The sequence below is a fragment of the Manihot esculenta genome, chromosome 2 (genome assembly GCF_001659605.2).
Source record: "Manihot esculenta cultivar AM560-2 chromosome 2, M.esculenta_v8, whole genome shotgun sequence".
In the NCBI taxonomy this organism is placed as follows: Eukaryota; Viridiplantae; Streptophyta; class Magnoliopsida; order Malpighiales; family Euphorbiaceae; genus Manihot; species Manihot esculenta.
The window spans coordinates 1,434,798-1,449,159 of record NC_035162.2 but is presented as its reverse complement, the minus strand read 5'-3'; the positions used below and the strand labels follow the sequence as shown (position 1 = coordinate 1,449,159).

Here is a 14,362-nt window from a genome sequence, read left to right as displayed (position 1 = left end):
AGTATTCCTGAGTAGGTACTAAAGACCCCAATGAGGTGGGTAACCGTTCTTGGAACATGACTGCTGATACCATAAAACCGGCTGGGCAGACGAAGCCCTCAATGAGATAGGTGACCGGTCTTGGAACATGACCGCTTGCATCACAAAATCGGTTGAGGAGATGAAGACCCGAGTGAGGTAGGTAGCCAATCTCAAAACATGACTGCCATCATCACAAAACCAGCTGGAAAGACAAAGCCCTTAATGAGGTAGGTGACTGGTCTCGAAACATGATTCCTGGCACCATAAAACCGATTGAGGAGATGAAGACCCTAGTGAGGTGGGTGACCGGTCTCAGAAATGACCGCCGACACCACAAAATCTACTGGAGAGATGAAGCCCTCAATGAGGTAGGTGATCGGTCTCAGAATATGACCGTCGACACCACAAAATCGGTTGAGGAGACGAAGACTCCAGTGAGGTGGGTGACCAATCTCGAAACATGATCATCAACACTACAAAACCGGTTGGAGAGACGAAGACCCCGATGAGGTAGGTGACCGGTCTCGGAACATGACCGCTGGCACCACAAAATCGGCTGGGGAGACGAAGACTCGATGAAGTAGGTGATCGGTCTCGGAACAAAACCGCCGGCACCACAAAACCAGTTGGGAGAATAAAGGTCCATGACGAAGGCCCAACATCAGCAAGGTTATAAGCCCAAAGAAAACCAACCGAGAAATACGCTGTCGACCTAAGAAGGGACCTCGACACATATAAGACTCAGCAAACAAATAAAAACATGGGTCCGACCCTACCAAAGGGCACGGATCACAGTAATACAAACGGACAGCTTGGCCCTGACCTCACCAGAGAGCTCAGATAATAGGAAAACGAGATGTCGATCTCATAAAAGAGTCTGGCGTGTGGAGAAACTGGCTTAAGGCATGATGTCGGCTTCATAGTAGAGCTCGGCACATAAAAAATTAACCTTAGGCATTATAATGCCAACTTAATGATAGAGTATTACCCACTGAAAAGCTTATTTAAGGCTCACAGAGCCAAAAAACCATGACGACATCGAAAATGAGCTCAGTGCCCTTAAGGCTCAAAAGAAAGCAAAGCCAAGGAAAAATCAAAATAAAAATAAGTCTTATCACTAAGTCCCATCAACAAGCACGCTAGTAACAGAAAAAATCGTAAAGGAAACACACCTAAACCTGAAGGCAGGACTATATGAAAATCAAATAGCTCCGCTAGCTAAAGGATAGTACGAGCTGAAATAAAGGAGTTGTGAAAAAATTAAACCAACTCGGATAAAGGTTTCAAGAAAACAAAAGGCAAAAAAATGTTAAGGCATTCAATAAATAGAAAAAATAACACAATGGGAAAGACGCCATACAGGTAAAACAAGATTAACGAGCTGTTAGCTCAGTGAAGTTCATAAGCAATATACATAAAAACAACCTAAGTATAAAAATGAAAATAAATCCGATAAACAAGAAAATTAAATAAACAGAGAAAAAATAATAAAAACTCAAAATTTTATTAATTATGGGAATGAGTTATAGAGGCTGCAGGGGAAGAGGGAGCAGAACTAACTAAATTGTTTACAAGGTTATTTACACTATCTTCCCCCTGAGGTCCAGAAGGCAAGTGAGGAGCACTCTTAGGCAAAGGGTTGTCATTCTCTTCGTAGCGCACCTTCTCGCCATCAGAGTCCACTTCAGGGACTCTTAGGTCTACCAACGGAGTGGAGGAGGCATCCCTAGCAGACTTAAAGCCTGATTATAGACCGAAGCGAATATGCAGAAAGCCTCCTTGTATATTGTCTCTTTCATCTCCATAAAGATCTTATACTCCTTCAGTCGCGCTTCACGAGTCTGCTGGATCTTTCCTTTTAGCTCTATAGAGTCCTTGTACTCTCACAAACACTCCTTACAAGTCTGCTGGACCCTATCCTCTGTAGCTTGGACATCCCTTAATAATGCAGAACACCTCTCCTCCATAGCAGTGATCTCTTGACGGAGTTATTATTATTGGAGACGAGACTCCTCTGCTGCTGAAGCCATGCCTTTCAGGTCCTCGATGTGCTTGTTGAGTTCTTGCTAGAGGACAGCAGTGCGAGTTAAGGCCTCATCATGCTGGGCCTGGGCCTCATCGCGTTGACGGCAGGACTCCTCTAAAGAGGACAATTGTGCTAAGGCCTCGTCTCGCTGAGACTTAGTTGTAAAAACTCATTAGGAGGCCCGGGCAACCTCCTCCTTCATCTCCCCCAGTTGCTTGGTGAGGTCCTCAATAACCCCTTGGAACTCAATGATCCGTCTGCGGGCCTCACTAGTGGCAACGATGTTTTCATCCCAGCGCTCCTTAGCAATGCACTGCTCCACCAAGCTCTAAAAAGACCAGTTCCGGATATCAATTTCCAGAAATACCCTAAAGGCCTGCCACAAAAAAACAAAGTTAAAAAGCTAAAGAAGTTAGAAATACCCTTGAGAATGGCAGATGGCTTACCATTAGGAACATCTCTCTCAAGTTGTCTCCGAAGTCATCCAGAGAGTGAGTATTGAACACCCCCTGTTGCTTAGTGGAATGAGCAAGGTGGGTGATGAGGGCCAGGAAATGGGGATCTGAGGCATCTGAAGTACCTTCAAACATCTTCTCGCAGAGCATCTTGGCTGTGGAAGCCGGTGAAGACTCACGAGTCACCTCGGCAACATTAAAGGGCTCATTGTCTAAAGCCGACGATAGCTACTCCGCGGCTTTCTTTCCCTTATCAGTGGAAGGGGAAGGGGCTGTCCTTGTAGGCTCCATAGTACGAGCCTGTTTGGCAGCCCTTCCTTCAGTAGCAAGCTCTGAAGTCCGGGCCGGCTGGCTGGCTGGCCCTTCAATCACTATGGCTCCCATAGCCTAGAGAGGTGGGATATCCAAAGGGGCAACTCTAGTGCCCTCCTCCGAACTGCTCTCGGTGGACTCGCTAAGTGCAATGGGCTCTTTGGAAGCCGGTTTAGGAGCAGCCGGAGTCTTGGCTAAAGCCGACGCTTTGGTAGGAATGGACGTCCTCAAGGCGGTAGACCGAGAACCCCTTGCTCCAGGCACCAACACCAAAGTAGGGGCAAGAGCAGTAGAACGGTTCGCAGCTGCTGGGTCCATCGCTTGAAAGACCTCTCAAGTTATGTCAACCACCATCTTATAGGTCTTAAAGGCTGTGAAGGTCGCCCTCATGCTTTCCTGAGACAGGAAAAAGTTCTTGGGAGCTTGACGTTATCCTTAGGAACAGCAAAGCTGAAAAAGAGAAATCAATATAGTTAGAACTCAAAATAGCGAAAAGAAAATGCAACAAGAAAGAAAAGCAGAAAAATAATAATACCAGTTTTCTGGTAGTTTTGAAGGTTGGACATGAACATGCACTTCTCGACGTCATACTTCTTCCTTACAGAGGTCAGTCGAAGAAGGCAGACTTGGTCCAACAGGGTCAACCTGGGGAAGTCGTTGCAGCTCTGAAAGACTTCCCCCTAAGAGAGATCAACATCCCAGTCGATCCCTAAGCTCTCTTTTAGCTCGACAACTACAAAGGCCTCAGCCCAGCCTTTTATTGAGTCCTTATACCCGGTGAAGATGGATAACCCTGTCCGGGGACCAAAGTAGTAGAACCCGTGGTTAGACCGGACGAGACGGAAGAGGGTGGAGAACAAAGCGATAGAGGGGACAAAATCCCAACACAGACAAACGGACTCAAAGTAGCACATATAAAGAATGGAATTGGGAGACAATATACAGGGAGTCACTCTGAAGTGACGGAAGACCTCAATAAAGAATGGGGTAAAAGGAAAGGTCAGTCCGAAATCGTGCTGTTTAACAAAGAAGACCAAGCTACGCCCTTACTGGGTATCTATTAAGCCCGCAGGAGGTGGATTGAGGAGGACAATCCGTAATACCTGGCTAGACTTCGGTATCGAAATTCCTACCGTCCGGTGGAATCTCGGATGTCGGAAGCTCCTAGTAGGGTAGAAACATGTTTTCATAAAATGTTTTAATGTTTTCCATGGTTTTAAGTAAAAAGGAAATGAGTTTTTGCATGAAAACAACTTTGGAGGAAAACCCAGGTTCGGCCGCCGAACATGCAGGCATTTCGGGTGTGCCTTAGGCCCCCGAAGGCATAAGTGAGGGAAGTCTAGGTTCGGCCGCCGAATCTCAAGTTCGGCCGCCGAACATGGCATGCATGCGGAGGCACGTTTGGTCCCCGAACGTGGCCTGGCCAGCCACTATAAAAGGGTCCCTTAGCCGAAAACGGGCGAGTTTTTCTCCCCATTGTCGACCAAGGTGAGCTCTCCGCCGTCCCTCACCAATCTTTGAGCTTTTCCTTCAAATCTTTCACGATTTTCACAAGTTTTCATCTTGTTTTGAAGATTTTCAAGTTTTGAGCAAGTTTTGGAGCTTTGAGGTTCAAGAACTCAAATCTCTCCCATCTCCGAGTTTAGGTCGTCTCTCTCTCGATCTTTAAGAGGTAAGAGCCGATCTTAAGCTCATTGCATGTTTTAAGTAAGTTTTATGTAAGATCTATGAGGTAGAATGCATGTTTAGCTTATGGTTAGGTTTATGAGCTTATGTTGTGTTTTTGAGCAATGTGTTGTTGTTGTGTGTTGTAGTTGGGGTTTAGGTTAGTTTAAAGCCCCTAGGAGCCAATGTATGTATATTTGCATGATTTGAATGAGTTATATGCATGTTGGAATGGGAAGGAGAGGTTTTTGTGCAAAGGGAACCAAGTTTCTGCCCTTTAGCAGAAACCAGGTTCAGCAGCCGAAGGACTTTCGGCCGCCGAACCTGCCTGGGAGGCAGGCCTTTCGGCTGCCGAAGTTGCCCCCGAAAAGAGACTTTCGTCTCTGTCTGGGACTTTCGGCCGCCGAAGGTGCCGCCGAACCTGCCTGGGTTTCGGCTCTGGAGGGACTTTCGGCCGCCGAAGGTGCTGCCGAACCTGCCCTGTTTAGCCTTCCTTTGCATGTTTTGCATGATTGCTTTAAGGTGTTTTAGGGGGGTTTTTGGGGGATGTTTCAGAGTCATGCTATAGTATGTTGGTCCCTCATTTGAGTCCACTTGTGTAGGTTCGGACCCGAGGAACCGAGGACCTCAGCAGTGAGTCAGCTGCTTCTGTCAGTGTCAGAGCTAGCCAGAGGTGAGTAGAACTAAATTAAACCTTTTATCTTATGAAATCAAATGCTTAAAGCATATTCATGCATCATGTTTATATGTAATAGGTTGATTGCATTAGTTACACGAATATGTTGCATTGCATAAAATGTTGTTGATGCGGATGAATGTTGAATGATCCATTAGCCCTCATATGTTATGACATGATGATATGATATGGAAGTCCAGGTGTGGCCTGCACTACGCCCCTGGCACTATGTAAGAGAAAGACCGGACGTGGCCTGCACTACGCCCCCGGCACCATGGATTATGTATGTTATGTTATGTATAAGAGAAAGACCAGGTGTGGCCTGCACTACGCCCCTGGCATGATTGGAATATGTAGAGGGCTAAATGGTGACAAGTTCATCCTTGATATGATTAGTTGTGATGTGATGCATTTCATGATGGCATATGTTTTAAATGCTTTCTTATTCTGCTCACTGGGCTCTAGTAGCTCACCCCTTTTCCAAATTCCCCAGGTTTGCAGGTACAGGGTAGACCAGGAGGTCAGCAAGAGTATTGAAGTCTTTTGTATGTAATAGATAGAATGTGGACATGATAAAATGTAAAGTTATGAATAGTTATGTAATGTAATGATATTGAGGATTAGAGGTTGTGCTTGACCTATGTGTAAGGTATCCCTTTTAATGCATGATCCTAGATCTTTTTTTGATATTTATGTAAACCAACTCAACACATGTTGTATTTGCCCATTGGGGCATTGATGGGATCCCACAGAGGGGTCGATGTTTATGATTATGTCTATGTTCAGTGCATGCACAGGTTGAGTTTGGTGTTTGAATGAAAGAAAAGTTTTAATTTTTATGTATGTTGTTGATCATGTATGGGATTAAACAGGTTTACAGGTTGCATGTCAGGCTTGCTACGGGTCCCGGCGGCCTTAAGCCGATATGGATCCTAGCGCCGGTAGCGGTCCGATTTTCGGGTCGTTACACTTTCATTAAGAAGGGGAGTCCTAATCCTATAAATCGTGGTATCAGCATAGTTGTTGGAGAAGAAGTCGATAAAGGAAGATGGGGTAATGGAGGACACCAGACCCACGATATCAGGAATTCTAACTGAAATCATGAGAAGAGTAGGACGTACCTCAAATTAAGAAAGAAGGGATTACAGAGAAGAAGGAGAGCAAGATAGCAGAGGTAGCGCAAGAGGAAGAACCGTGAGTGAAAGCAAAAGTGTGAATTTGAAATGGGTAAAAGCATAGAGAAGACGTTTTGACAAAAACACTCCTAAAGCCGCACAATTATAATTGGAGTTTCAGAATTTACCCCTCATTAAATAGTTAACGAGTGGATAAAGGGGTACTTGATAACTATTGGGTATCGGATACCCAGACTACAGCTAAACTCATGTAGGGAGGTAGCTAAACCCATGTAGGGAGGTTGGACCATAGCCTCATTAAAACCTGCTACACGGATCCACCACTAGCGCACAACCCTAACTTCGTGCAAATAGAAGAGGACTCGGACCCATCATAGGGAGATTCAACTCAATTGACTTGATGGGTTGGTGGGACAACAGACCTCTATACATCCGGGATCGTGTCCACATAATGCCGGAAGGAAATAAATGGCCGCCTGATGATGGGAAATGGCATAATACTTATGTACGTACGGCTTCGCGTGATAATGGCAGAGTATACCAGTGCAGGATGACGATTATTCGTTACTAGAGAATAAAAGGGAAAAAAATAAACGAAGAAAGGCATGAGCAAACCAAACCAAGTTCATAAATACTTATATTGAGTCTATCTTCTATAGGATGTTAGAATATCACTCACAATTATAAATTATGTACATATTTTTAATATATAAAAAATTATACTTTATACTAATAATATTAAATAAAAAAATATTACATATTACCATGTAACATCATTCTTATCATAATATTAAATTAAAAAATATTACATATTTTACCATTTTACGTCATTCTTTCATAATTTTTATAAAAACTTAAATATAGTAACAGTGTATTTTATAAGTTATTTGAGATATTTAATATTTTTATTTTGATGATCTATATAACAATTAAACTTGTAATATATATTAATTTTTTGGTTGATTCGATAAAAAATTATATTTTATATTAATAAAATAAAATATTATATATTTTATATTATAATTTTTTTACATTTTAAATTTTTATTAAACTACATATATAAAAATGAAAATGAGAAATAAATAATAGAATTAACAAAAAAGATATTGTTTGAAATAAAAATTTGTACATGAAAGATTATTTTATTAGTCAAATAAAACTTTTGAAACTATATTGTAATTTTTTAATAACTTTTTATATTCAATTTATTTTTTTTATAATAATTGAGATAAAATGAAAAAAAATTAATTTTATTATTTAAAATTTAAAATTTTATATATAAATATAAATTAACATAAATATTTTAATTTTTTTATTCAATAGATCTTTTAAGAAATAATTTTATGTGCTATGAATGAATAATTCTACGTGTCATATAAATTAAAACTTTTTTATCAAAATTAATTAAGATAAATAATTAAAAATTAAAGTAAACGTGCAACGATTAGTTTTATTATTTTAAATTTTAAAATTAAAATATGAATGTAAAAAATAATGAAAGTGTGAATTTTTTTTGTCTAGGACAGCCTTTTAAACTAATCTATACTTTACCATTTTAATATATAGATAGTAATTTTAATTACTTGATCAATCTAAATACTAAACCAGCTCATCAACTATATTTTTATTGCAGGAATATTGGGATTTTGCTTTTAAAGAGCTATGGATTGAAGCCGAAACTTTGTAGTTAGTCTTCTTATCTTTTTTTTTTTTTTTTTTTTTTTCCAGTTTTTATGGGCAGAATCGAATCCTTCCCACTATGTCTTGCCGCTCCTACTAATAGGTGGCAGGACTTTTCTCTTAATAGAATATCAATTAGAATTTTCGTTGAAATAATCACCTTTGAAAAAAAAAATTATGATATTATAATTCTAGTGAACACTGATATTGAGATATTCGTTTTTCCCCTTAACAAATGTATGCTAAAAGAGAACAGAAAATACTATTACAGAGGAAAAAACGTTTTCCAAATGAATTAAAAACCTATAGCCCAGTGAGCGATAATAATAATAATAATAGTTCCCCTTCTGGTTGTCTCACATAATGCAGAAAAAGAAAACACATTTTTGTGAATGCTAAGTACAGAGGAAGAAAGAGTTACGCTTATTGAAAATTATTTTTTCAAAAAAAGAAAAAAGAAAGAAAGAAAGAAAGAAGTTATGCTTCAGCACTGACCCTTCATAGTTTAATCTGTGATTGATAAATGATTGCAAGTCTATAATTGTCACAGAAACAGGACAAATGGCAGCGAGCCATTTAATTTCCAAAAGAAACACCTGCATTGGATGACCCTCTGCCTCCGATTATATCCAACTCCAGAAAATGATATGCTTCTTGCCATGCAAAAATTCACTTGAATAGCAAAGGAGACATAGTTGGCAAGTGTAATCAGTACAAATCTTTCTGCTGAAACTACCGAAAACGAACTCAATGACTTGTTATTCATCAGATGAAACCCCATTTGTGTTTATGAGACTTATTATGTATTATTTAGGGAGAAGGTGCGACTTGTATGCTCGACCGATACGACCAACCAAATCAAAATCCAGAATCACAATCATGAGCTATAGCCTAGAACTCTCACAAAGAAGCGAACCCGATGCAGTGTCTGCAGCCAGAGAACACATTCAAAGAAGATTTATACACAGAAGATTGCTCTATAAATAGTAGTTCATGCCCACCTCGATTAAAGAAATACGAGGAATATCCAAGAAGACAGAAGGAGACCGGCAGTTTTTACGCAGAAAAGAGTAGAAGATATCAATCGAAAGCCTCTTCAAGAATGATGAATTCCATTTTGCCTTGACATGTGAGTGACCTATTATATATGCTACACCAGCATGCTTAGCTTCCAGAAGCTCCAACAGCTCATCTTTAGCTTGTAAATCCTTACACTTTGTATCTGAAAGCTTTAGCTGGATCCGCCGCCTTTGTTTTAGTTGGGGAGTCTCCTGCTCATACATAGATTGCAATTTCTGCAGTGCAGCTGACCTGCTGTTGCAACCTACAGTTGTTGGGAATATCGAACTGCTACTTTCTCCGTAACCATCAGATTCTGAAACTATGAATCTTTTCCCAAACATTTCAGATGTCCTCACAACTGCCATCCGACCATCCACAGAACCATCAGCACTCCCACAACCTTCTGCTTCCAGTTGGATAAACTCTGCTATGCTCATCACAAGTGCATTCTCCACATCATATTCAGTTTCTTTTTCCTGGACATCTTTATAGCCATTTCTAATGATGCAGCGATACAAACGGTAAGATTTAGGGCCAATCCGACCAATAAGATACCTTTCACTTTGGGGGACATAAGGAACAGGAACAATCTTAACACAGACAAATACAACAACCTTGTAAAATGCTGGTAAGTTGGTTAAGAAATGGGAAAATGTGGCTGGTACCCCACTGGCTAACTCAGTGTAGATAAGACCAATCCCAGGAATCCTTACAATGCCAAGATCAGAACCCAGAGTGAGGATCCATTTCATGGGTACTTTGTTATGGACATCATATAAATACTTCTTCCTGCTACCATAATGCCAAACAAACATAATGAACGTAAAGACTGCAGAGAGCACAAGAGGAACCCATCCACCCTTGGGGATTCTCATAAAAGAAGATGAGAGGAAGATGAATTCAATTATTCCAAAGAACAAGAAGTAAAAAAGGGCAAACCCGACACTCTTATGCCATATAAAGTTGATGACCAAGGACATCAAACACGTGGTCATGAATATCATAGTCATGAATGCAATCCCTGAAATTAACGTGGCAAAGTTAGCATTTTTCTAAGGCAGAAATGTCACCTTTATGCAAAAGAATATGATCCTAAATTTATTATAGATTTCAACTCATGGCATTTGTAAAATTTAGTAAAGAACATATGATTATTGTTGCCACTCTTATGATGGTAAATACTCTCCACCAATGGGATGATCCTACATTTATTTCGCACTAGGCATGTCTTTTCTAACCAAAACATAAAGACAGGTATTGCTAACAAAAACAGCTCATACTTTCTAGTAACTAACATGATTCACACAGATCTTGGGAGATGGAATGTCCAACAGGCTTTCTAATGGGGTAAAAAGGAAATCTCTCATTTTCTTTAAATCAAGTTCACATTCACTTTGCAAGTACAAATGCATGACAGCATGCAGATGTATCAATCAAGAACATGACTACATATCTACGTAATTTTAGTGTAATATATAGTATCGAGAAAAAAAAAGGAAACTAACCATAAGCATTTCCTATGCGATTAGTGTCATGAGAGCCAATTGTGATAGCCAGGCAGAGAACCATAAGTATCCAATTTATCTCTGGGATGTACATTTGACGATCAATCCATTTTGGTTTGTGCACAATCTTGATGCGAGGGAAACATCCATATGCATGGCATTGTTTGACGATTGAAAATGTAGCACATACTACAGCTTGGCTAGCAACAATTGTAGATAAAATTGCCATCACCAGTACTGGCCAGAATAGTGAATCTGCAACGACAGGTCAAGCATTCTTTTAACAACAACAACAATGTTAATAAGAATAAAAAATTGATTTAAATGTTGTCTCTCAAGGTATAAAGCTCAAACAAAATGTACAATTGCATTTTTGTTTAACTAGGTAAGAGACTAGAAACAGAAAGTGAATAAAGAAAATTCCAGTAAGTTAAATTTCATTAGACAGTTCTTAAAGGAAAGGAGGCCATCGGTAAACAAGTTTATACCTCGACTTATCTCAATATATTATGCATAAATTTGAATAGCATTGTCAAATCACATTTAGAACACTAAGATCATACAAACTGAGGAAAGCATACAAATGTAAATATGGTAAAAATAGGAAGACATTCATAATAAATAATAGCTTAATGATTGAAAATTTACCTGGAATTGAAGAATAGAAACTCAGGGATACTGTAGAAAAATTTTTTGAAATAAATGCAGCTTGCCCCATGTATTGCAGTACCAAACATGGGTACACAACAAAAGAAAATGCAAGCTGCACAATAGAAGAAGTTTTAATTATTTTCTCATGCAACTTCATATGCCTAAGCTAAAATACTAAAAAGCTAAATTTTAAAACACAATTGTAAGGCCAAATGAAGATTCTTCATAAATTGCAAGTACAAACTTTTCTCTTCTAAAGAACAGTTTGAAAAGAACAATAGACCAAGTCCAAATACTGAAGGACTACTGTAATTTTATTTGTGCATGAAGGACATACTATTCTCCTATCCTAACATCCTACATCAAAAATTCTTTTTTCTACACCACTGATGTGGAAAAGGATCTGAAAAGCATGAACATTTTGTTTAAAATGCGGCCATTTTATATCATCAAAAACAACAATTGGTCAACTTAAATATTGGATCTTCAACAACATCACCCTTTGATTTATTGGGTCAAGTTTTATATAGACTCCAAGTCTAACTTATTTTCGAACAACAATTTGCACATACCCTTACTGATGAAGCAGTGAATTGGCCTAGTTCTGCATATATAACTTCAGTTCCTGTAGTTAAGAGAAAGAACTACATAAGTTGACAACTAAGAAGCTAAATGGGCTGAAGTAAATTCAAACTCCATATTACCAGTAACACATAAAAGTATCCCTCCAAGAGAAATCCAACCATCCTTTCCAGTCTCCCTAAAGAACTGGTAGACATAGTATGGAGAAAGAGCCTGGTATACTCTTGTATTCCAGTGAATGACATTGTAGGCACCAATGATGGCAATAGACAGTAACCAAATAATCACAATGGGAGCAAACATGAATGCAACTCTGTGAGTGCCACGATATTGCAAAACAAAAAGGCCAATCAATACAATGCAGGCAATGAGAACCACCATTCCTGTAGGTATATACGAGTATTAGCAACTTGAATGATATGCACACATTAAGATGGAAATAGCAAAAAAGAGTGGCAAATCACCCTCCTCTTTTAAAGCTTTTTTTTGTTATCATGCAAGGATGCAACATAGGAGAGATCCATCAACGTTCCACCCCTACCTTACCTACTGTTAACCAGACTCAACCAAGACTAAACAAATGTGGGTGACTAAGAAACCGCAAACTAGACCTCGATACCAAGTGAAAGCATCCTATCGAAAAATCAAGCTAGTAGTTGGACAAGCCAAAATATCATGTTATCAAAAATCATTAAGTTGCACAATCCCACTGTAACAAAGACCGATAAAGTGTCCTTTCACCTCAAACTCAACATAAGAAAGCAGATGTGGACAAAGCAGGGGTTCTTATTTCTTACTACATTCCTCTTTGACTGTTGTCATTTCTTATTTTGTGTAGTTCAAATAAAACCAGACACCTAGACCTTATTAAAATCAACTCTCAAGCTTCACGAAGATATTGGAATCATAATGCATGCATATGTTTCATGCCATAGATAGGAAAAGGTAAAAAGATAAAAGTCTGTTTTATGTCCATCTCTCTTTTTTTTAGTTACTCACCATGATGCAAATTCTTGGCTTGAACTTGCAGCCCTTCAATGGATGAGAGGACTGTAAAGAACAGATATTTATCAGCATAGTAATAGAAATAGAAGAAGCGTGGGCAAACGAAATGGTGTGGAAATGCATGCCACCATCAGCAACTTACTAGAAATTGCAGGGGTGAGTACACCCATGGTAATAACCATGCTAGCACAAAATAAGACTACAAGAAGCAGAGCTGTTTTTACTTTCTTGCGTCTCTCAACAAGCTTCTTGAATGCAGAGGAAAGGACATTTCTGTTTGAACGACCCTCACCATGATATGTAGAAAGCTCCTCATCCGCAGCTTGTTGATTAGGAAGCAAACTAAATTTTGCATGCCTGCAAAGAAGTGAATACAACGCAAAAATTCCTCCTGCAAACAGTTCAACAGTACATATAATTATCTGAATGACCAACAACCCAAAAATTAAACTTTAAAAGTATGAAGTAACAAGTTTATAAGTTTATCAGCACTAACCTTCTCCATTATCATCCGCACACAACATGAAAACAACATACTTAATCAAAGAAAAAAAGGTTAAAGTCCAAAAAATCAAGGAAAAGGCTCCAAAAATTGTGTCCTCAGTTTGATAATGGCGCAACTTCCCAGAAAATATACTTCTATAAACATAAAGAGGAGAAGTACTCAAGTCACCAAACACTATACCGAAACTCTGATATGCCAACAGAAGAACATGTTTTCGGGGAGTTTTGATTTCAACCTGCTCAAGTAGAAAACAACTTTAGGCCCAATCAAACTTGTAAAAGGTGTCCAAGCCTAGAATATGCGCAAGTAACATATAATATCCATTCTTCGAGAAAAAAACATATAATATCCATTCAATAAACAAATTCTTATAATTTAGTGTGCTTGCTGGGAGACATCTAAAATAATCCAATGGAAGGCAATAACATGATCTTATTAATCCTACTCTTGATTGTGCATTAAAACATAACATCATTTGGTTAATCACAATCACACTTAGTAATCTGCATTGAAACTGAATTGGAACGAATCAAAATCGGAAAAATGTGAGTAAGTGGAAGGATTTAAATTGAAAAAAGAAAAGTTAGGGTTTTGTCAGTGATTTAGAAATGGAAATCGAAAGGGAAAGTTACTGGTGAGAAATTGGAGAGTCATACACCTACCATGGCTGCGCGTCCTCCCGTGTGTCGTCCTTGTGTGTGTGTGTGTGTGTATTCGGTTGGAAGGAACTGAGGAGTGGTTTTGGTTGTTTGATGTAACGGGTAACTGAAATTTGCAGAGTAAAACTCTGCTGTAACGAACTGATCCAAATCCCGCGGGTACTTCTTCGCGTTTTGTTTGTTTCTGCTAATTCTAAAGGCGGGGTCTAAGAAACTGCGACTTTGTTTTAGCCTTCAGGAATCAGGATGCTCCTAGTACATGGATGTGCAACTGTGACATTGTCAAGCTGGCAAGCTGATTGATTCATTTACCGATTTAAAACACAAAATTTTATTTATAAAGTTAATAATTAAAAATCATCTTATTCAACAAAAAAAAAAAAAAACCAAATATAGTTGGTTTGCCTTTTTCCTTTTTTTAA

At 39.0% G+C, this 14,362-nt stretch overlaps 1 protein-coding gene across 2 annotated transcripts; it reads right to left on the bottom strand.

The window, feature by feature from the left end:
• Positions 1-8,436: 8,436 nt before the first annotated feature.
• On the bottom strand, positions 8,437-14,257 carry LOC110609665 (potassium transporter 3). 2 transcript variants are annotated; one of them, XM_021749417.2, is made up of 9 exons: positions 13,944-14,257; positions 13,273-13,516; positions 12,919-13,167; positions 12,771-12,821; positions 11,894-12,154; positions 11,762-11,814; positions 11,187-11,301; positions 10,539-10,793; positions 8,437-10,054 (listed from the first exon to the last, which is right to left on the bottom strand). In XM_021749417.2, exons 1-9 carry the CDS (start codon positions 13,944-13,946, stop codon positions 8,949-8,951), a joined length of 2,337 nt encoding a protein of 778 aa, XP_021605109.1. In that variant the 5' UTR covers positions 13,947-14,257; the 3' UTR covers positions 8,437-8,948. The 2 variants fall into 2 exon arrangements, with proteins under 2 accessions (XP_021605109.1, XP_043809812.1); XM_043953877.1 differs by lacking the exon at positions 13,273-13,516.
• Positions 14,258-14,362: the final 105 nt, after the last annotated feature.